The sequence below is a fragment of the Artemia franciscana genome, chromosome 4 (genome assembly GCF_032884065.1).
Source record: "Artemia franciscana chromosome 4, ASM3288406v1, whole genome shotgun sequence".
NCBI classification, from domain to species: Eukaryota; Metazoa; Arthropoda; class Branchiopoda; order Anostraca; family Artemiidae; genus Artemia; species Artemia franciscana.
In genome coordinates this window covers 15,371,071-15,395,988 of record NC_088866.1, presented here as the reverse complement: position 1 = coordinate 15,395,988, position 24,918 = coordinate 15,371,071, and the positions used below count along the sequence as shown (strand labels likewise).

The 24,918-nt window shown below is 35.0% G+C and overlaps 1 protein-coding gene across 6 annotated transcripts in view; it reads left to right on the top strand.

Moving 5' to 3' along the window:
• The first annotated feature begins 4,219 nt into the window (after window positions 1-4,219).
• LOC136026042 (queuosine-tRNA galactosyltransferase-like) overlaps window positions 4,220-24,918 on the top strand; it is a 53,105-nt gene continuing 32,406 nt past the window's right edge. For all 6 annotated transcript variants that reach the window (XM_065702205.1, XM_065702208.1, XM_065702204.1 and 3 more), the window contains exons 1-4: window positions 4,220-4,237; window positions 9,720-9,942; window positions 12,125-12,189; window positions 20,080-20,145. In XM_065702205.1, coding sequence (XP_065558277.1) covers window positions 4,229-4,237; window positions 9,720-9,942; window positions 12,125-12,189; window positions 20,080-20,145 — 363 coding nt within the window. In that variant the 5' untranslated portion in view covers window positions 4,220-4,228. The remainder of the gene's footprint in view (window positions 4,238-9,719; window positions 9,943-12,124; window positions 12,190-20,079; window positions 20,146-24,918) is intronic.

The following is a 24,918-nucleotide window of genomic DNA, read 5'->3' as shown; positions in this document are numbered from 1 at the left end:
TAAAGAGTCTTGACCAAACCCAATTGACCAAAAGCAAATATTTACACACTACTACTAATAATACTGCTGCTACTGCTACTACTACTATTGCTGACAGTGTTATTAATCCAACTACAATTTCTTTTGCAACTAGTACTAACGTAAAGGGTATAAAAATGAGAACCTAAGAAGTGTTTAGGGGGAAGTTGCACAAAATTTAAACACACTATCAACATACAGGTTATAAACATGGCATACCGGCAATATTATAGCAACAGCTAATTGTATCAAGTTAAAACTTAATTAGGGTTGATGTTGAAGCGCAAATTATGTTCTGGTCATCCAAAGGCATAGAAGGCGTCAGCACTACTCATCTTAGTCTCTGCTCGTTTTGAGTTTGACTTGGATATTTATTCTGTTCGATTTGGTTTCATTTATCTATTGACAGTGATTTCTGGTAGTTCCACACTTGGAAAATTATTTGATTTTATTTCTTTGCATTCTTGGATTGATAGAGCTATTTACTTTTCACTAAAAAACTTATTTTGTGAAAAAGATTTTTAAATTAATTAGACTAAAAGGACATGAACCTTATATTCTTTGTTAAATATCAATGTAAAACTTCTGGTAAATATGATTAGTTTCTCAGTTACTTGAAATCTGTGGTTCTAAAAAGCTTTAAAGTTAGAATAATGGATATGATTTTTGACGATTCATTATACATGTTTCAACCCATCCGTTGAACCGATGTGACGCGTAGACTTCCAGCAAAAAAAAAAAAAAAAAAAAAAAAAAAAAAAAAAAAAAAAAAAAAAAAAAAAACAGAGGAAATTTGGAGGATCCCAACAAAAGTACTTCTTTTTACATTAAATCGCATTCTTGGGAACCCACTGTAACAGCGCTAAAACATTCTTGTCTTCTTTACGTTGATTCGTCGGAAAATGACCAAAATTTTTTTTTTTTCTACGAAGCTTGAAACTTATAACCGAAAGCTTTTGAGTCAAAGGAAGCCTAATACGGTGAAAAAACTGGGAATCTTGTTTTTCCAATCTTTGGAAATTGGACCCCATAGTTTCTCCCAATTATATAGGAATCTCATTAGATTCATTTAACTTTATTATTAAACAATTAATTTCATCAGCCTATTTTAAATTCTAGTTCAACAGAGGCTAAACAATTTGAAACAAATTAGATACCAAATTCCGTAACTCTTTATCTTTCCCCGATTTTAAGATTCAGGATCTCCTCACCTGCTTCCCCCGATTCCAACTGAGAATTGAAACATGGCCCAAAACACTTCACCAGAACATTTCAGGAACACCGCCCTAAGGAACGTACTGTCTAGGACTTTATCAAATATTTAACAAAAATAGACTATAGGTCTCATAGGTGCTTTTAATGCGAAAAAACTAAATGACTTAGCACTTTACACTTTCCCAACATAACCTCCCTAAAGTCAAAATTTGAAATTGACTTGGCCCTAGAAGTTCTCTGTAAATGTCAACTTTACACCTTGCGTCGTTCCTGAAACATTGCGGATACGCTTTAGCCTGGCAACGCATCGTGTCTTTGAATTTACCACTCTACTAAATTATGAATACATTCTAATTCTCACAGGAGCTTTTAGTGCAAAAAAGACGGAGGTCGACCTTGACAAAACATGAATCTTATTTAGCCCCTTGTTCCGAAATAGAAACTCTACTACCCTTGCTATTGTTCTTTCCCTTTCCATGGTTGGCAAATTGTGTTCTGGTCTTGAGAAGGCATGGGAGTTATCAGCCATACTCATATTAATTTTTGTTCGTTTTGAGTTTGACTCAAATTTAATTTTATAGCTTCTGAAGTTGACCTAAAAAATAAAACTTAATATCATTCTGTTGATGACTTGGATACACTTACACTCTTTTGTAGGGTTTACCCCCCCCCCATATCCATGAGGGCAAGGGTATTAAGTTATGCTATGGGGGCATATAAGGTTTAGAAAGAATGATAGTATAAGCTTTGGAGGGGCTCATTGGATCGGTTATCAGAGGTTCTAGTGTCATTTTTAAGATTCAGAATGATCGGAGGGTGTAAAACCCCCTGCATCTTGTATTTTCGTGAAATGTATCAGATAGAAATTACCAATCCGATGAGCCCCCTCCGGAGCTTATACGTCACCCTTTCTATATATACCTTATGTGCTCCCAGGGCATAATTTGCTACCCTTGCCCTGAGGGCTATAGGAGGGGGGTGTCATGCTCAAACACATAATTTCAAAGCCCTTCAGTTATATTGAATAAAGTAGCTATCTCAAAATTTTGATTGGATGTGTTTGGGCAAATAGTGGGCATGGGAGGAAGATTAGTTGCCCTCCAATCACTTTCGACTGTTCAAAAGAGCACTAGCCCGTCCAATTTCCGATCAAATGAGCACTTTTCGAAGTTTCTACGACAGCAGGCCATCTCAAAATGTCTATAAGATGCATTTCGGGAAAATACAAGGTGTGGGGAAAGTATCCACCCTCCTATTACTCTGGATCTCAAAAAGGGCACTAAAACTTCTGATTGATAATCCAGTGAACCTCCTCCAAAGTTTATACGATCACCCTTTCTATATAAACCTTTTATGCCCCCAGGGCATAACTTACAATCCTTGCTCTGAGGGCTGTAGGGGGGTTGTCATCCTCAAATGCATAATTGCCAGGCTTTTCAACTACGTTCAACAAAAAGGCTATTTCAAAACTTTTATTGGATGTGTTTGGGGAAACGGTGGTCGTGGAAAGGGGGGTTAGTTGCCTTCCAATCACTTTCAACTATTAAAAAGGGTACTAACCCTTTCAATTTCCAATCGAATAGACCCTTTTGGAACTTTCTACGACAATTCTTCGAAACAAAGTGCCCTGGTCTAAAACAAAAAAAAACATTGTGCCCACATCGCTCTTTACTTAGGCAGGGCTATTGCGCTGCCTATGATACACTTGGAAATTTTTGGTAATCCTGGCCTTTCGAACAATTCCTTTGAGCTCCAAGCCGACCAAACATACTAAACCAATTATGACTTTCTTTTCTACTAAAATCTGTCTTTAGACAATGGATAATTTCAGTAACAAGGAGTCATTTCCCCTGAAACTTGAGAAGTAATTTCAAACCAGTGGTGCATTTATTAGACCTTTTAATGTTTTGAATGGAATTGCTGTGTTAGAACATTCATCCGACATCATGGGGGATATGGGGCCAAGTATCAGAAAAGAAACTGATTGCCTTGAAATTACTTTCAGCCCTTAATAAGGGTAATAAGACTTTTATTTATCGGTTAAATAAGACCACTTCCAAGTTTCTGCGGTCACTGTTTTCATAAAAAGTAGCCGCGAAGATAGTTTTGAAGAAAGGCCTTGTTTTGATGGGAACCGTTTTCGGGGGAACCTACCTTTTTTATTTCTGCATTGGGGTTCATTTTTTTCAACGGCCAAAGGGATATGCTTGGATACGTTCGAAGAGAATTTTTTTAACACTTTTTTAGGATCCATTTTGCTGAAGAGGTGGGGAAAGCCTTACCCAAAACGATTTTCCTTTGTATATTTGTTTCTTCTTGACAAAGGACTTCTGGCTACAAGTTTTAAGCTTATCAGGGGCGGGACATATTTTTAAACATGTCCCTAACAACGGCTGACCTGCATTGTGCAACAAATATATAGTTCTTTGGCCCAAAGAACGATCCCTGGAAGTTTTGAGCTGGCTGACACCCAAGGAGACATTTATCAAATCTATGACTAAACAATTTTTGATTTGTGTAACATAAGGCTTTTGTCCAGGGGGTCATAACAGTTAATTAATCCCCACGGGCCCATTTATTGGACGTTTCGACCATTTGGAACTAATAGTTATCTCAAAATTTTGATCCTACGTCTCGGAGGGTTTTGGGGTGACGAAGCGTATTATATTAAAGGAGGGATTCTGGTTACCTTTCATTCATATAGGAGGAAGACTAATTTTCTTCTGGAAAGAAGACAATAGAATCTATTATTTCCAATCAAGTGAGCCCCTCTTAAAATTTTTGTGACCACAGCTTCCGCGAGAAGTGACTTGGTAATAATAAAAAAAACACACAAGGGAGGCATATGACTACTTACTTGGACAGCACTGCCTCCAATGATTGAATTAAGAATATGACATTTTCCTAGACCTAAATTGTCAAGAGATTTTGAGTTTCCCTGTGCTAATTGAAATCCTATCATAGATGGCGTACAAAAAGAAATTATTTAAACAAAATGGAAGTGGTTTGTGTTTGATTTCTTAGTATGGGTTGCCCCAGCTTATATTCTGGGATGGTTTGATGTCAAAGCTAACTTAAATTAATAGGGAAAAATAAAGAAAGTCATTGAGAAATCATTTTGTTTTCACTAGTTAATTCTTTTCCTTCCCCTATGACTTGCATTCCAGTATAAACTGGCTCAGCATAAGATGCAATTCTAGATGATAGCTTTTTGCATCTAATGAAAGTAACAGATTTAGGTGAAATTGAATGGTTAATGTTTATATTAACAGATTATTCAGATAGCTAAGAAACAAACTTACCTCTTTAGTCAGAATGGTATAGGCCTAGATAAGCCCCTTCACATAAGGAAACATGTTAGGAAAACAGTTCTTGCTTCATAACATGCAAAATAATCATAATTAATACATTTTCTTTGGAAGAAACTTTGCGTTTGCTTCTTTCCTTGCTTTTTAGTTTTTCCAAAAAATGCATGAATTTTTTCAATAACACTTATCCTATACCTATATTAACAGACTATATACCCCAATCCCTTTAATGTGCAAATAGACACCTTGAATTGTATCCTGAATCCAAACATAACATTTCATTTGCATCACAAGTGAACTTAATCTCCACCCCTAAATATATCCAAATCAGGATATATATTTGCTCATCAGGGGGGGGGGGGGGGAGGTTAAGGATAAAGCCCATTTGCAATGCAGATTATGTTGTATTTGGATTCAGAATGCAATTTTGGGTATATATTTGTACATTAGAAGGTTAGGGGTGGCTCTGTTAATGTATACATTATATGTTATTGGGAAAAATCCATGAATTTCTTAGAAAAACAAGGAAACAAGGATAAAGATTCTCCCAATACAAAATATGCTAACTATGGTTATTCTATATATCATGAAGTAAGAATTTTTTTTTACACATTTCCTTATGTGAAGGGGCTTATCTAAGCTTATACCATCAGAATTACACCCTGTATCCAAATTTAATATTCATTTGCATCAGAAATGAACTTTACCCCCAACATTATATATATTAATTCAGGTTACATATTTGCACATTGGGGGGGGGGGTAGGGAAATATTTTAATCTTACCTCTATAGTCAGAATAACATCCTTAATCTAAACTTAGCATTCATTTGGATTGGAAATCAGCTTTATGCTCACCCCCCTCCACAGGGTCCATACCCTTCCAAACTTTTTGCCTCCCCCCAAATAAAAAAAAACTGAGACATAAGATGGGAATTAATCAAGATTTAGTCAGACACAGACACTACTACCAGCTCACAAGTAGTGTACTAGTGTCTGAAATAGGTGAATTAGGTTTTTTTTACCAAAGTCCAAGAGTGATGAATTGGATCCATTTTAGAGTTAGACATATGAAGTTGAAAATTATTAAAATTCAGTCAGACAGATACACCACTACCAGCTCACAAGTGGTATACTAGAGTTTGAAATGGGCGAATTAGGTTTTTACCAAAGCCTAAGAGAGATAAACTGGATTCTTTTTAGAGTTAAAGACATATGAAGTGGGATTTTCTCAAGATTTAGTTGAACACAGACACTACTATCAGCTCACAAATAGAATACTAGAGTCTGAAATAGGTAAATTAGGTTTTTACCAAAGTCTGGGAGAGATGAATTGGATTCTTTTTAGAGTTAGCAACACAAGAAGTGGGAATTTATCAGGATTTTATCTGTAGATGAGCTCACAAATTTACCAGTACATGCCTTATTTGCTATTTTCCAAGCTTTAAAAATAGAGATGAGAGCTTGATGTACCAATAAATGTCCTTTTTGCTATTTTCTAAGCTTTAGAAATAGAGAAAGAATAGAGATAAGAGCTTAAAAATAAACTTTTGGGCATAATTACTACTATTCCTAGCAAATCACTGCAGCACCAAGCTGCTTGAGGGCAACACAGCTTTCCATGCTCCTCCTCCATCTCAATCTATTCACAGCCTCCCTCTTTACACCCTCCAAGGATGTTCCCATCTCCCTAAAATCTTTCTTTGTGACATTCTCCCATCCCAACTGCAGACAACCTGCTTTCCTTAGATGGTTGGCTGAGAAGGACAATCCAAACTCTAGGGCAATTTGCATAGCATCACCATATTGTAATGAGGAAAAACCCAAAAACAAAAATAATGTATTGTGCCCACACTGCTCTTTACTTAGGCAGCGTTATTCTGTCTGTTATATATTCACGCCTAAAAATATTAAAGTATAAAAGGGAGGTAGCCCCTATTAGATCACTTAGCTGGTAAGAGGTTTTTGAGTCCAAAAAGCCCACCAAAATAAAAAATCCTAGGAGAATTATCCATTAATCAGAATTCAGTGCAATGCTGTGTTGTTTACTAGGCTATAATTTTCTTGGGAAGCCTCTTGGGGATACCTCTTCACAAGTGCACACATGGGAACCCCCACCAAAAATAAATCCATAGTATGTACTTAATTTTTTTTTATGTGAAATATAGACTTAAAAAACCTCAGAAGGAACAACCAACAATGGTTTTTGATATATTATATGTGTCTATTTTACTGTTAGAAAAATATTATTTCTTTTTCTTTTTCCCCTTTTACCACCTTTGCCACCCTCAAGGCTACCCTGCAGCATTATTTGTCATAGATGAAAGAGTGTGTGACAAAGCAAAGGCCCCAAACCATCTCACAACACCAGAACAGCCTGTGGTAGGTGGCCCCTCTTTTACATTACAATGTAAAAAAAAAGGAGAAAAAACATGTACTTTGGATAAAGTGACTGGTTTAGAATATATCAAAATGCCTTGAAAATGCTAAATTCACTGAACCCACAATTTGAAAATTACAAATAATGTTTAAGTGATACTGTCTGTAATAAATTAGTGTCAGGCTTGTAATCAAATGTATTTTGAGGTAGAAAAACATGCATAGTGGGGAGGGGGAATCAAAAGGAACCAAACAAAATCAGAACAATTATGCTATTCACAAATTGAATAATGAGACAGCCCTATAAATATCAACACATTAGTGTGTCATAGCCAAAAACTGGTGTCTGTACCTGTGCTGGCTTGGTATCATCTCTAACAGAATATAAATTCAAATATCTGAATTAAATGCAAACACTTTTTATGACTGTCTGCTTTACTGGAAAACAAGTAGATTTAACATCTGTAGCATATGAAAATGTTCATTTATTCATAAACCATATAATACAATTCTATATAAAGGTGGAATAAAACAGAAGGGAGTGGTCATCAATGGAAAAATCAGATAAAACGATGGGGAAGGGGATAAGTGTGCATAACCTTTACTTGCGAATTTTCTCTGCTTTTCTGCGTGTCTCTAACTTTAAAACTATATTGGAAATGTCAAAACTATTGCAAGAAACTGGTTTTTTGTCCAAAGTGAAACACGAAGAAAAAGTTTACAAAGCTTAAAATTACTTGTCCAGATTCTATTTAGGTTACTATTTATTTGAATATGGTAAGGATCAGAAGTATATGAGCTCTGGTAGGTTCTTTTTGAAGTATATTTTGGAGGATAGTCTCAAGAAGACAGTGATCTCCTGTTACTTTTACATGCCTACCATATATGAAATGGTGGAAGTGCTTGTAACCAAAAACTATTGCATATAGCTCCTTATCCAATTGTGACTATGTCTGTTCAGCTTTGCTGAGAGAGAATGATGCATATGTGATGACATTACCGTCTGACTAGATATATGCTCCTAGACAATGTGACAAAGCATCCATGGTGATATCAGTGGACTTACATGAGTTGTCAAAGTATGCTAAGTTTGAAGCTGTTGAATCTTTGATGGTTTTCAAGGCTTCGTCATGTTCCTTACCCCATGTGAATTCTGTGGATTTGGTAATGTTGTGCAGGATTTAGTTTTGTGTTGATAAGTTTGGAATCTATTTTTCAAGGTAGTTTATCATGCCCAACAGGATTGAAAGTTCTTCTTGGTTTGATGGCGTAGGCATGTTGTTGATGGCTTTGAGTTTGTCAGCATCTGGCTGCATTCCTTGTTCAATAATAACATGTCCTAAATAGGTCACACTTGTCACACAAAAATGGTATTTCCCATTGTTGAATCTGATGCCCATTTCTCAAGCTCTTTCAAATATAACTGTCAGTTGCTTATTATGTTCATTGAGGGTTAACACAAGAAATAAAAGATCATCAATGATGCCAGCAAGATCATCTAGTCCCTCAAAAGCCTCTTCAGTTCTCCTAAGGAACTCATCCTGGCCTTATAGGATGCCAAACTGCATCCATTTGAAATAATATCCGCCAAAGATGGTGTTGAATGTGGTTAGACCCACAGATTCGTCATCTAGGACTAGTGACCAATTGCATCCAATTTGCTCAAGCACTTTAATCCGTGGAGTTTAGATATTACATCTTCCAGGGAGGGAATAGGGTAGAATGGTCTTTGGATTGATTTGTTTAAATCAAAAGGGTTGATACTTGTTTGTATACTGCTGTCATTTTTTTTTACAGTGAACGCTGCTGTTCTTCTCGGTGCTCTTTTCGGATTGGTGTCGCATGTCTTCTAATCGCGTGTGTCTTTGCTCTTCATTTTCATTTTTGACATGCTGCTGCTGTTCTTCTAACCACGTGTGTATTTGCTCTTCATTTCCATTTTTGACACGTTTTTGGATTTTGATTGCTTCAGATAATTTAGCATTGGCCTTTGCTTTAGCTGCCCTTAAAGGTGTTGCTGCAATTGATGATGCAACATTTTTTTTATATATATTTATCAATTCCTTACAAATCCAGTTCAAATCAAGAAGTTGCTGGGACCTTCAGATGAATAGGAGTTTTGTACAATCCTAGCCCCTTCTTGTTAACTGCACGATTTTCTACACTTGCTGAAGCTCTTCTATCAACAAGAGTTGATGTTCTACACAAGTGATCTGGAGTCAATTACCTCAGTACCATCATATATTCATGTCTTCAAGCATTATAGTAGAGTGGGGATGCAGCCATGACAGATAACCTAGCTAGCAAGAGGTTTTTCAGCCCAAAAAAGTCCACCAAAACAAACAATATCCAGGAAAATTATCCATTAGTCAGAATCCAGTACAATGCTATGTTGTTTAATAGGTTGTAGCTGCCCCTTAGGGCGCTACTCCTCAAGACCACCCTGTAAATAGTTTCCAATTTAAAGGAAGTACACTTGCTGTGGAAATGGCCCCCAAGACGAGCTCAAGGCATTCTTGAGTCATAACAGACACTTTCCAGATGTTTTATGCCCCCTCTTATTTCTCAAGAATATATAGGTAAAAATTTAAGAAGAAAAAAATTTACACACCAATTTGGGTTCAGCTAAAAACTACCTTTTGAATTAATCAAACAATTTGTTTTTTTCCTCAATTTTATTTTAGTTTAGCTTGTTCAGATATACTCTATGTTCCAAACACTGTTTGTGCATACAGTATAAAGAATATTTAATTATTTGTGTAGTTGAGCACATCCAGAATGAAGCGTGATTTTATTTTTAGTCAGTAATTGTTCCAGTGAGAAACTCAATTGAATGGATTGATGACTGTCTTGAATCAATCCTAAATCAAACTGCTATAGGTACAATTAGCCTAGAAGTTTGTGTTTACGATGATGTCTCTACAGACGGAAGCTATTTAAAGTTGGAATCATGGAAGAAGACGTTTGAAACTGAAGGAATACCAATGAAGTTAAGCAGAAACACTGAGTTGGAGCCTGGGGGAGGTAAGGTTTTGCTCATTTTCACACAAATCAACTTGAAATCCCATCTTTATCTTAGATGTCTAGTATTATAATTCATTAAAAATATAGGGGGAAAGGGGCTGTGGGCCCAATCAACCAAAGCATTTCATGTTTTTTCCACTATTCTCTGTAATTGTTTGAGTATTTTTGAAGCATATAGGCTGTAATTTGTCTCTAATAATTAAAGGAAGATAAGCACAAAACATGAATATCCATTAGGCTCTCAAAAGCCTGTGTAGCTGAAGAAGCAAATAACCTGAAATAAAATAAAAAGTCAATGGTAAAGACATTGATAACCCTGCAATTCAGTTTTTCTAAACTTTCAGGCTTGTAAACATACACGCTCACAATATTACTAAAACTTAAATTCTTACTATGCAAAGAAAAACTCTGGAGTGGAACCATTAATTATGCAATGCAGCGTTATTTTTTTGTAACTTTGTTTAGAATCATTAAAGCTGGTAGTTTACAGGTGCTCCTAGGGAATTTCGCGAGGTGGGGTGGAGCAAGAGTTACATGGATTATTGTTTCTACCAAAATTTAAATAGGAAGATGTTTTACTTTCATAGTTTTATTTATTTATGTTTATGGGGCAGGGAATATTGCCCCCTGTTTCTGGTGTCCTTCTTTTGGGGTCCATGTTGCAATATAGCTTGTACCATCCTAAGCCATGGGTCATCATTCGGGGCCGTACTCAAAACGCCCTGACAATGTTACTAGTATCTTGATGTTTTGGGATCAATGCTAAAAATTTGTATATTAATGTTATGAAAATCAATGACAAAAAGAAATATGAACAAAATTAATTTCTAATTTATTCAATATTAAGTGCACAAGTTCATCATTGCTTGAAAAAAAAAAACTAAATTGGGATAATTTTAATCATGCTGCTCTAATGTAGACACCACTATAAACAGCGATTATCATTGCTTTTTCATAATTGTGCTGAACTTGGAGATTGAAGATAATACTGGAATATATGCAACCAAATTGAGCAATAATGAGTGTAAAAGAAAAACAAAAATACATGATGAGTAATATGGAGCGAGGAAACTTAGTAATTTTGTCTAGGATTTCTTACACACACACACACACACACACACATATATATATATATATATATATATATATATATATATATATATATATATATATATATATATATATATATATATATATATATATATATATATAGAAGTAGCAGAAAAAAACATGGATATTGTTTTGCTGATTTTTGGAAAGTTTTGACCTTCTTTGTGACATTTTGTATAGTGGAATTAGCACTGTCCTACCGCTAATTTGTATTATATTAGTATTAAATTTTATTCAATTGTCGCATTCGGTGCTAATGACGGCAAGCAACACTCCTAAATTTCATCTAAATTTTGAAAATCACCAACACAAAATAAAAGTTGGAAATATTTTTCAACTACGTTTTTTTTTTAAATACATACCATAGAGCCTTTGTGGGATTTGTGGATTGTTGTGTAATTGTTTTACTGTTATGTGGAAAATAAATCTATCTATCTATCTAATATGGTTCAATGTTTATTTTAAAGTATGGGTACATGTAGACAAGTAGCTCATTACTTGAAGGGAAATCACCAAGAATCACCTAGTCTTACAAACTTCTTGAAAATGAACAAAACATGAAAACGAAACCTAATTCAGTGATAAATCACCAGTGGTGGCAACCCTGGTCGCCAGCATTTGTTAAGCTAGAGCTTGGTAGATTCTTTCTTTGATTTTTTTTTACTGTTAAAATTAAAACTTTCAATTTCAACTTTAAACTTCAAAACTCAACAAAAAATAAAAACTGAAATACTCAACAATATCAACTGTAAAATTTCAATTTCAAATCCCGTGACTGACTTAGCAAACAATAATTTATGCTGGAAATATAAATTGTGAATATTTAATAGTTCAATCATATAAATGCTTGAGATTCATTTGCAACATTATTCAAACATTCGTTTAGTTTTGCAAAAAACTGACATTTCCCTACAATAGTAAACTGTTCCATCAGTCTCAACTTTATCACATCTGCTTCAACAGTCTTTGTAATTTTCTCACAGATCAATCTTGGCACTAACGGTGTAATAAAATTTTCATTTTCTATTAGCCTATAACCTTTTAAAAGTTTTTTTAATGTTATTTTTTTCAGTTGGTTATGCAAAAAACAGATGCATAGAACAATCCAGTGGAGAGTACTTGTGTTTCTTAGATAGTGTAAGCTTTTCCTCATTATTATGCCCTGCTGCCATGTGTGCAATAATTCAAATACTTGTCTGTTATAGCGCATATGCAGTAGCGCCTCTGTATATTGAATCTAAGTAGAACTATTTTTAATTCAGTTTGAGATCTGTATTGAAGAAATTCATTTAGTTTGCAATATGTTTGATGAAAATAAAATACTTCCAAAACAAATTTGGGCTATATATTTGCACACTAGGGGGGGGGGGGGGGTAAAATATAGCGGATCTGCATGTAACATTTTTTAGGTAGAATTGTTCTGTATATTGTGAAGTAAGGATTGTTTTCCAACTTCATATTGTCCAAGTACTTTACCCCCATCCCCTTAATGTGCATATATATAGCCCAACTTGTATATTTTGGGATATTTCATTTGGAATGAGTGCCAGAGAAACCGGCTCTACTTAACTTCTATATAAATAGGCGCTATAACAGACAAGTACCATAATTTATTTTGAGTCATAATTCATGGATCCCGAAAATAATCAACGTATCACTACCATTAACCCTTAATGTTATATCTGATATTTTAAATCTTCTCGGTTAATTGCAAAAAAGTGTTAGCTAAGCTATTCTGAAAAGGAGGATCATGGGAGTAATGTAAATAAAAAGGGTCGAAGTGTGGCTGAACATGCAATACCCTGCTGATCCTCCCTTTGTGAACAGCTCAGAAAACGATTTTTGTGATTATTTCAGAAGTTTGGAAATGTCAGATACGACCTTTAGGCGTAACAGTGACAATATGAGGTCTTTGGTTAAAGGGGGTTTGATATGAAACATCTCTATTTGATGGGACATGACACATAACATGTGTGAAAGCTCAATGAGCTTAGGTTGAATATAAGTAAGGAAATAAAGAAAAGCTTAAATATTCTGCCTAGGCGAAGCCTAAATCCTATCTAGTTTCTCGCTTTAATTTTTACCGGCTTCTGAAGTATAACGTTATCATTGTTGTTACTCATAAAGATTGTACTCGATATTTTCATAAAACTGTTTGCTCAGCTGCTCTTAAAAGGAGGATCAGGAGCAAAATGTAGATTAGCAGGGTCGAAGTGCGGTTGAACATGCACTACCCTGCTGATCCTCTAGTGTTGGGTCAGGTATTCCATAAAAGTATTGCACTCAACCAAAATTGTAATTAAGTATCAGTACTAAGTACTCGGAGTAAATTGTACTTAAGTACTTAATACTTAAGAACGTACTTAAGTAAGAAAGTACATGACTTGAAGGCTTTTTTGTATGGTAAAGAATATGGTTAGGTCGTCAGGAGAGAAACTGACATTAGTTGTTCCATTATTTCCAGTGGAGAAGTGAAAAGGAACTCCATTCTCGTACCACCAGGGCCTATCCAGTGGAGAAGGGGCTACCCGATTGAACCCCCCTTAAAATGCTTCTCCAACTTTCAAATTTGTCTAAAAAAATGCCCTGATCTTACTCAAAGCTTTTAAAAGAGTTCATGGGAGGGTTTTTTCGTACCCTCCCCCCCACAAACAAATTTATTCAGTAAAACCCCTCCCGAACGAGAATCCTGGACATGGTCCTGAGTACGACCCACAACAACTCAGCTTCTACCATATTAGAACTTTTATAACAAACGAAAACATAAATAATTGCCTTCTCATTCATTCTAATAAACAAAACTGTCTATAAATTATATCAGTATAGAATTTAATTGTGGCTTCATTGAATGAACATGATGGGTGACGTAACAAGCGTGGCATATCCAATTGTTAATGTCAAATAGGCTTTTCTACCTTTTTCACATTTTTTTTTCTTATTTCACCCGTCTGAATGCTGCATTAAGCAGTGTACACACTGGTGTGATACGATGAATAAGGAAAATCAAGCTCTTTTCTATTGTTTCGCGTGCATCACCAATCAGAGTGCTTAATTGATAGTGTCAACGCGTCAAGAAAGATATGGAAGTCAAAATGAACAAAATATTAGCTTTACGTGGCTGTTTTATTATGTTTGGATGTAGCGAGGCAACATTGCTTATCATACAAAAGTGAAGAATGCGTTACATTTACTTAAAAAACCAAAGATCAGTTTTTATTGACAGATTCTGGTGCCAGATTCCAGAATATGCACCAATGAAGACCGGTCAGTTTTTGAAAGATTGACAGATCCGTCAACATATGACTGGTCTTCATTGGTCTGGATTCCGGAATCTGATACCAGAATTTGTCAATGAAGACCGAACTTAAACCATGAAAACTTCGTATAAACAGTTGCCATAGCACTATGATCAACAACACTGTTTAATATCCCACTACTTCGAAAAAAGATGTCTGAAAAAAAGTCATTATTTTAATGAGGAGTCATGACATCTTTGTTTACTTTTAGTAGCAAAAGCTTCTCAAACTTAGCATCTTCTAAGCGGTTTCTTTTTGTAGTCAATACATCTCCTGTAGCGGAAAATAGGCGTTCAACACGTGAAGATGATGGGAGGTGGGTTATTAAATTTCTTAAACAGTTTTCCAACTTTTGGATACTCTTTCAAAGAATAGAGGGTCTTCCTTTTGTCTTGAACAAGTTTAAAGAATTCAGCTTTGAGACTAGTGTCTATATTTACTTCTTGATCACTGACAGTATCATCATCTTGCATAAACGAAAATAAATCATTAGTCTCATTTGTCCCAGACTTCTCAACACTTTCTCTACCAGCCAGCTCATCACTGGAGACAAGCACGGCCAATTTTTTTCATTTCTAAGTCCACTATTTCTATTATTCTTTTTTTTGCCCCTGTAAGGCTGGAGTCAACCATTGTGATTTGAAACTCGGGTGAGAGTAAGTAGTTAGACTAGTTCACTGAAGGCTTTTTCTTCAAATTCCATTGAGAAAACATGCTAGAAGCGTTAATACAAACCACCTAAAATGGCCTCTACTAATGGCAAAGCATGCTTGAGAATACGGATATTCTGAAGTCCTTTTAGTTCAGTGTTCAAACCATAAAGTATTGGCAAAACAGCACAAAGATAGCAATTTTTTCGCCTTGCAAAAAATCTAAGGCTTGGCACAATGGATCTGTAATAAGCACATGCTCCTTAAGCAGATCCCTATCCACCGGCTTCAACATCAGAAATTTCAGTTCATCACAGGCACTGGATGAGTTTTCCGCATGAGATATGTCTACAACACGCTTTACTGCATCATAGAGAAAGTTCCAGTGTGTAGGATTTGACGCAATTGGGCACCTTTCAGTAATTCCAAAAACTTGTCGGCAGCTTTTGTGCTATGACTGTTGCATTCCATATGCTTTGGCATTTGGACATGGCGAACTGATAAAGTCTTTGAAATTAAACATTAATAAATGCTCGCTCACTATCTTTTTGTGCTGCCAGGCTCAGCGTATGACTGCAGCATCTCAAATGCTCTGGGAGATAAAAATTTTCACTGTCAATATCACCTACGCTGTTGTCAAGAATGGGATCAACAGATTCAATGGCAACAGCGTCTTCATCACAGTCAAACCCATCATCATAATCTTCGAAACACTAAAAACTGGCAGCTCACTCTCTTTCTCTGTCACTGATGGAGCATCATACTCCCTGAAAGCTTTTACAACATTGTGCCATAATTGATGACTGTTTTAACTATTTTGGTCTGTCATAGGCTAAAATCTTCATTGCTTGAGTTTAGAAGCTTTTGTGATCTGTGCTCCAAGTGTCAGCAGTGGTGCAAAGATAGTCAGTTTCACGAAGTAGTTCAGTCAAGGATTTTTTCATTGTTATATACTTCGATTCAACACACGAATATAGCGCTTTTCGTGTCATTACGGTTGCATATGGGGCCAATCCTTGAACAAGTTTCCTGAAGGTAGGTTTCTCAACTGTGCTTAAGGGGCAAGTAGACTCCACCACATAGTTGACTATCAAATCATCAACTTGGCTTTTATTCAGTTTCACCAGTCTCTTTTCAAAAACTCTCCACTTGAGGCTCTTGCTTTTTCATAATTTGGCAGCTTGTCGGAGCTACTTGTACTTGGAAGAGAACACGAACCTTGCAGTCCCTCCTCTTCCATGCTTTCTTCATTTCCTTCGTCATCCATTAGGAGTCTTTTCCTCTCAGAAGACTGTTTTTCTGATTCCTCTTTGTATTTGACAAGTGCTTGATGCGAGCGAGGGTGGAAACGCTACAAAAAAACAACAATTTTTTAAACACAAAAACGGAAGACATTGCAGACATATTGAAATAGCACAGGTTTATATTGAGATTTAAAGAATATGAAGATTAGAGGATTTAGATGGCAATGAAAAAAAATTTGGACAGAAAATGATTAGATAGCCTACAATCTGCTCAAACAATTAAATATATGATGGTAGTAGCTTATCTAAAGCCTCTTGCTCATACACCTATTTTCATCAGGTTATTGACAAATTTTGCATGGGTTTTGCTTAATTTTCAATCCGTTGCGATTCGACGATTAAAAAGTATAAGCTTCAAATGGCTATAAGGTCAATATAGATCTCTTAACAATACCTTGGTATTCCATGACCGTTTTTGATAATAAGGGGTTGACATGTTTTGCTGGTGAGTGTAAGTATTATTGGCTCCTGATGCATCGGAAGATGTGAAAACTTCGTTTCCTTGGAAACTGTGGAGAGGGACGTGCTTCCTAGAATACATTACTGGAGGACGGTCATCTTCAAGAATGGGGCGTTAGAAACTTTTACAAATTAGTTTACCTTTGTTTTAGTGTCCCGGCGGGATTTGACATCGATGGTTGAAGTTTGCGAGGACACTACCATATCAACCCCAGTGAAAATTGATAAGTTCTACGAGCTGATGCCCTAGATGTTCTGTGTGTAGGTAATCGGCATTGAAGAAACAAAACAAAAGCAAGGGTCTTGATAACTGTGTCGGTTTGTTTTTATTTGATTTTTTCTTTTCTGATACATTTGAGAGCGCACTACATATCTACATTAACAATTAAACTGACTGCAAAGTCAATATAATATTTTTAGATCCCTTCCTTGGATTATTGACCAAGTTATCGCTGATGCAACACTTTTGATGGCGAAGCCAATAGAAGTTTCCCTGCAACACATTACGTAGCCTCGGCAACATAAATCTAGTCTGATTTTGTGGTTACACCTTCTTTTGGCTTAATTTATGTTCCAATGTATCTTAACAGCACTTTGGAATTATTTTCATATATGTTCAAATTTATGTAACTACGACAATGCGAGTAAACAGGGCTATATCTCGAATGGGGGAAGCATTTGGGACGGGGTCGCAACTGAAAAAAACACCACACAAAATGCAGGTGAATTATACGGAAAAAGGAAAATATTGTAGAAAAATCGCAGGAATCTTATCGTTGGGGTGGCCATGGACCTGAAAGATTCATCCCTTTCGCACGTCCCTTGTTAGCTATTAGCAAGCAAATCGTAAGTTCTGTTGAATTGATGGAACAGTTATAGAAGAGAGCATTAATTATTCTGGAAATTTTACGTTTTTGATCTACAACAAAAGCTATGCTATGAATTATGACATATGGCAGAAAAAACTAGAGAATCTTTCTTTTTCTTTATATTTGCAATGCTACCGACATATAATTGGTTTTTCTTTATGGAAAAATGAATTAGGCTTGTGCCAAAAATATGGCCCTCAAAAGACCTTTATTCTCACCTTTTCTATGAAGGTGACGAATGCAAACTTGGACGGTTTGACATTCGAATAACTTTTGAGCCTGATTTTCATTATAACTTCTTGTCTAACTCTGAAAGTTGTCTAACTGACATCTTGTCTAACTCTGAAAGTTGGAAACAGCCAATGATTAATGCAATAGTTAACATCAGAAATATATCTTAATCTAATAGTCTTATACCTATAGTCTGTAACCGTTATCAATGCCATAAAAAAAAACGAAAAAAGAAAACAACCGAACAGAAATGATACGCATTCTTTGAATCAGAATCAGGCATATTATTAGAACCAATTTATTCTTGGATCGTAATAATTGCAGCATACTAAAAGTGAATATTTCCCGTATACTGTAAAACTATTTTGAGCTTTTAATAGACTATGACATAAAGAAATGAGAGAATTTCGCTTGAACGTAAGTTTCTGAGGTGGTTCTGTGCCCTAAGGCATTAACGCAAACTTGTGCTCATGCATATAGCATTCAATGACACAATAATTTTGTCATTGTGAAATATTATTCCTCATTTCTAAGGGATCTCTTTCGACTCACACAGTTAAGAGTCCTCCAAGTTCAAGTTACCATCGGTCCATGTCTATTTGAAGAAAAAACCAAGACAGATAATATGAGTGAGAGGCACAGCTAGCAAAAGCCTTCTTCAAGAATGTATAAAAATTGCGTTAATTAATAGCCGATTCGTAAGTCGGTTTTGGATCAGGATTCTGAATTAGTTTCTGAATGGGCGTTTCGAAATTCGCCCGATTCTTTCTCTAGTCTAGTGGCAATTTTTGTTGCTGACAAGAATATATTTTTTATTTGTTGGAATGCCCATTTACTGGAATTTCGGTAAGATTGGAATATTAGTAATATCGGTTCGTTCCTGGTTTTTGCTGTAAGATCTCCGAACTTCGAAAATCTTGGTAGTTTTACAAATTTACGAAATACTATATATTCATTCCTGTAAAAAAAATCAACTGTGTGTTGACTCACTTCTCTCAAGTTAGTTACAATATTATTAATTTATATTAAAATTCAAAACTGGTTAATCTTTTGAATCTAAAATTTCTGAAAGGGTAACTTTTGGTACTTGGTGAAGGAAATTGGTATCTTAAGAACAATTGTCGAAACAAAGGCACCACTTTCCTTAAGCTGTAAGTCCCTTTCTTAGAATCTCTGTTAAAGCAGGACGTGTTTACTTTTATGATCAATCTTGATCCGTGCTTAACATAATTTAAATTTTTTAAGTATAATATAATATTTAACACGGTGGCCTTGTTTATGCTACCAGATCTGCCATAATGGTGGTGTACCTTTTTTTTTTCATAAAAAATTTTCTTTCGAAGGAGTGTATGCTAAAATTTATTAAGGCATTCTCTCGTCACAATATTGAAATCTAAGTCAAAAAAAAAAATCACAAATATATAAACTGGACATGCAATAAAGCTACTTGTGACCAACCCAGAAAGTGATTAAAATAAAATGGAATTCAATGTACAATAAATTTACTTCGATATAATCTAGAAAGTATTGAATCAGGCAAATTTAAAACAATAAAAAAAAGCTGAATTGTTTTACCTTTATAGTCGAAATATATGTTAGGTAAAATTAATAAATATTAAAATATTAATTAAAAAATATGTATTATATATTTCGTTGTTGTTTAAGAAATATTAGCTAACTTAAAACAAAGTACATATGATGCACGAAATTGGAAAGTCTTGAGACTTCTAGAAAGGCCTTCTTCAAAAGAAAAACAGTTGATTGGTGCCACCGTTACGCTACCACTCGACATTTCTTTAGTCAAACGGGATATTTTTTTAGGGGGACGTCTCAGCTGTAAAATCTAAAATAATTATTTATTTATTATATAAATAAAATATTATATAAATAATATACGAAATATTATATAAATATAGATATTTATATGTAAGAATCTAAAAAAAATTATTTATCATTTCACTACATAAAAATTAGGGGCTACTTGACAAAGCTTTTCTGACAAACTGTCTGAGCAATGAGGGAAAATTTTCATCATTTTTGCTTAAGGGAATTTTTGGCTGCCGGATTTTTTCTATATTTTGTTTCCTTGAGGACGTTATCAGTAATTCTTTGTTAAGCATTCGCGCTTGTGCTTTGCTAGAAAAAAATAGATTTTTTTTTATCCCTCTCTCTTACTTTAATTTTTACAACAAAATGTATAGGTTATTTAATATTTTAGGATGATGTTATGAAGCCAGAACGAATAGAAAAACAATTGAAAGCAGCCTCTCAGTATAAGGATGCAGTAAGTATTCTTTTCATCTGTCTGTGTTACACAACATTTCCTTCCGAAGTATCTAGTCTTTTGAGTTCAATGAAGGTAGTGAGGAATTTAGACTACCTTCTAAACCAAGTGGCTAATCATAATGAACAGCTCTAAGATGGACTACTGAAAAAAACTTTTCCTTCATGCAACTATTAATTGTCCGTTGAAGAACTGCTTTTTTTTTTTTTTTTTTTTTTTTTTTTTTTTTTTTTTTTTTTTTTTTTTTTTTTTTTTTACTAGAAAACTATTGTTTTGTCAGCTATTCGATTTACTATGTAAATACGTTTTAATTCATAGTTTTCTTAATTTTTTGGTGGGGAGTGGATCTCGCTTTCAGTTTTTTAAATTCTAGAATTTAACTATAATAACTATAAATAATATTTATAGTTTATTAACTATGATAAACTATATAATTATAGTTGATTAAATAATAACTATAATATGAACTAATAAAAGGGAAATTAGTCAAACTTTCAATTAAGAAAACTGTTGACTTTGAAGATTGAAAAAGAGGAAAGGGGCTGCTATCTGGAACCTGAAACTAGTGTTGGGAGATAATTTGATTAAACCGTATATCGATATATCGTATCTTTACTTTCAATATTCGATAACCGATATATCGTTTTCAATATTTCTTGTCATTTTTTTTTTGCTCAGATTACCTTTAGGGTTTGGCAAAATTCAATATAAAAGCAATTCAATAATGAAAAGAGAATCTTGCGCAATATTTCCCCAAATTTTGAGTAAAATACAGAAAAACTTCTATAATATGAACGAATATTACAAAAACCCTAATTTGGAATTCCTTGGGCTTAGGATAAAAAATGTCGTAATTACGAAAAAATGTCGTTTTCAGAAAAAATCAGCTATTGGCATTTTTTGGCTATTCAAATCAGCAACATGTCGATATTTCCCACTGAGAATTGGTTCAACCTTTTAGTGATAAAATAAGTAAAAAAAAATGTTTTCAATTGAAAGTATGGAGCAACACAAAACTTAAAAGGACAGAAATTGTTCTGTATGTGAGGGGTATAACCCCTCCTCAATACCTTGCTCTCCGCGCCAAAGTTTTTTTACTTTTCTAGCAATCTCCTTTTGTAATTAAATGGCTCTTGTTTTTTAGGAGTTGTTTTTAAATAATTGGGACAAAAATTAGATATCAGTGCAAAGGGGGATTTGCCCTCATATACAGGATAATTTCTGTTTGTTTTAAGTTTTAATATTGCTCCTTGGTTTTAGTTGAAAAATCAGTTTTTTATTTTTTCTTGTCGTTTTTTTTTTCAGATAATTCCGGAAAATTCGTTTTTTCTATCCATTGAAAATCCTCCTCCGCCAAGAAAATTCCTCCTTGGAAAGCTCCTCTCGCGTAAGATCCCCCATCCCCAAGACAAAGAATTTTGTACAGGCATTTTGGTGGATTCCCCCGTGTATAGTTTCCCTTTGAAAGTTCTTCCTTGGAAACTTCCTCTTGGGAAATCCCCCCACATAAAATTCACTCTCCCCCAGAAATATCTCTACTTCCCAGTAACAAAAACTATACGTAAATAATAAAAAAAATTTCATAACTTACACCCCTCTTCTCCACGGACTTGTAGGGTCGTGTCATCCTGAAAGGCATGATGCTTGCCCTTTCAACTATGCTGGTGAAAATGGCTACTAGTCATCTCGGTTGGATGACTTTGGTAAAAAGGAACCATGGGAGGGAGGGGGCAATCTAGTTACCCATCATGGGTTTGGTTACGAAATGGGGAACTAGAACTGTAATTTCCTTTCGAGCAAGCCTTCTCCCGATTTTGCATGACTAATATTTCGATACTACCATCCTGGCCAAAAAGATAGTAAAATAGAACAAAGAAACACGCATCCGTAATCTTTCTTCTGGCAAAACTTGCAAAATTTCGCATATTTTCAGATGGAAGCTAGAAACCCTTATAGTATGGTTCTCTGATATGCTGAATCTCTGATTTTTATTAAGGTGAATTGACTTTTTAAGGGTCCTCCCGCCGTTTCTCAAAAGTCATACAATTTTTCTTCGGGCTCGTATCTTTTGCTGAGTACATAAAAATAAATGAATTTTATATATCTTGAGTCGGCATAAAAAAATCCAATTCAGTTGATATGTCTTATTGTTATAAAAATTTCGTGTTTTACAGTTTCGGTTGCTATTTGGCCGAGTTGCTCCTTACTTAAAGTATGTTAACACAGACTATTTGATTAGATAATCAGAGTTGGAATTCACTCTCAGAAAGGACATTGGCGGTGGGCATGGATAATAATTTTTTGACAACTTTGCAAAGGTATTTCTGAGCCCCATATAACAAGACTTTCACGACTTAAGTGGATCAGTTTTTCTTGGAACTAAAGACTCCCTACTGAAAATCTAAATAGCCCTGACAGATGCAGCTGCTGACGAAGCTTGTCTTGCTTTGAATATTGAAACTTCATTATGTGATCCCCACAAACTGGCTTTATTCTTGATTCTCCACTTGTATCTACTGATAAAGATTCCCAATCCATGTTTTTTGCTATTTTACTCTCAACTTGGAGAAGATCGTCAGGGGCAATATATAATTTCTAGAGAGTGCGACCTAAGCTTAGAAGGTATTTTATCTTTCCAATCCGTTTCAAGGTTTTCAGCAACATCTGAGAGCCCGACCCTCACTAAACGTGGTTTGAGAACGGGCTCTGCCATCTTACGGATACAATTGTGCATGCTGTGTATCTTCATATGTGAGTCAATATATTGAATGGATTATTCTTCTTCTCGACTATTTTCTAAACAATTTTCTATGTTGGATCTCTTCTTCTTGATGCTAGTAGAATGCATTGTCCGGATTTGCTTGCCACCTCATTACTTTTGATTAGATGTGTTTGTTTTCTATAATTGCTTAACGGTTTGGCTGAAAAGTTAATTACTTTTGATTTTGGATCTGATGTGAAGGTAGTTACTTTTAATCTGACTGTTAATTACTTTTGATTGGATGTGATTGTTTGCTATAATTGCTTAATGGAGAAGCTAATTACTTCTGGTTGGGTGTAATTTCTTTTTAAATTTTGTATATAATCTTGAAATTCTGATAAATTGATCAGCTGAAAAATGTACTACAAAATGGCAAATGCAAAACTGTAAGCATGACGGAAACTCCAATATCGAGTCTTATTTAATGCAGAATTCAAAGACGCTAGAAGAAGGGGCGAAGAAATCTAAGCTGAACTGTCATCTTTAAGGGACATTGGTCTTTTAGATAAAAACAACTATTGAAACAGACTCAAAGTTCTTAAAAGTTTGTATAAAAGACTCGAAGAAATATGTTCTGTCTTTAGAGCCATAAGACAAATTGAAAATCATCGAAGTTGGGTTTTATCATTTGCAAGTGTTTTTGAAAATCATCAAATCAGTGCTTTATCATCTACAAGTGTGTCAATTCAAGAGGCTCTTGTTGCTAAACAGATAAGAGTTGAGAATAATTTTGCTTGGCGTCAGAAGAAAGCCTTGATTGCATATACAGCTATTATTGAAATTCCGCCAATGACTCTATTGAAAGTATATTTATTTAGTCACCAATTTTTATACACATTTATCCAACAAAGCTAATTACCATAGTTTATTGTATATTAAACCATTTATTTTATGACCAGAGGAGGGTGCCTAAGGTTTAAAAAAGTACTTGAAACTAAAAATTCAACCATGGGCGCAAGGGTGTAATAACACATTCAAATCACTGAGGAGGATAGGTGCTTACGGAAGATAGTTGTTGGAGGAAAGGAAGCTTTTGGTCCGTTTTCCCTTCAGAAACATCAAGATTGTTTGTGGTTTTGGGTGGAGGCGATGGGGTTTTTCGTCCATTCTTCTTTCAGAAATGTCAAGACTTTTGTCGTTTTGATTTATGTACCTAACATTTTTGTGCTCACTCCAGAATTTTCTTACCCTGCGAAAAAAAATAATGCCTTTAGGAAGGCCTAAAAAAAACAAAATGTCCTAGTCAACTGAACTAACAAGCCAATGATAATAAATTGTTCTTAGAAATATATTGACGATAGCCCTTGCATATCACCTTATGAATTAACAATTAAAAGAAATGATTAGTATCCTATAAATACTTCCGACCACGCCCATTGAATTTACGAATTATTTGTCTGTTGTATGAATCGAACGTGAGACCTGACATATCTTTCGATAAAAAACGATGCATTTGCAATCTGAATGAACAAATCCATGATATGATTATGTTCTTAGAAATAGATTCCAAGCAATAAGTTTCATACACTTGCTATGCCATTCCATTGTATGTTTTTATATATCATATATAATCATTAGTTTTAAGAAACACCCCTCCCTACTAACCATTCTTTAACTTTTGAATTCAATCCGTGGAATAGTATCGAACCCGGACCTTCAGGAGACAGTAAAGAGCAATATCACAACTAAAAACGCACAAAAACTGCGTTCGGGTGGTTTACGAGTTTAGCCCTTAAGGGGGGATCTGAATTATTTACGATTCTGAACATTTGGATTTTTGTTAGAACTTCGTTTTCAAACTACTGATTTTTATGGCCTTGAGGGTTAGTTGTGCAATGATATAGCCCAAAAGTACTCTTGAGGGTCAATGAACCCTTACGTAACTGATTTCTCTGGCCCTGAGAGTTAGTTACGCAAGGATTACTGGTTCTTTACTCTTCTCCGCAATGAATTCTATGAGTGTCATGCATCATTGCATCGTATGGATAAGAGTGGTGTCATGAATCATTGCA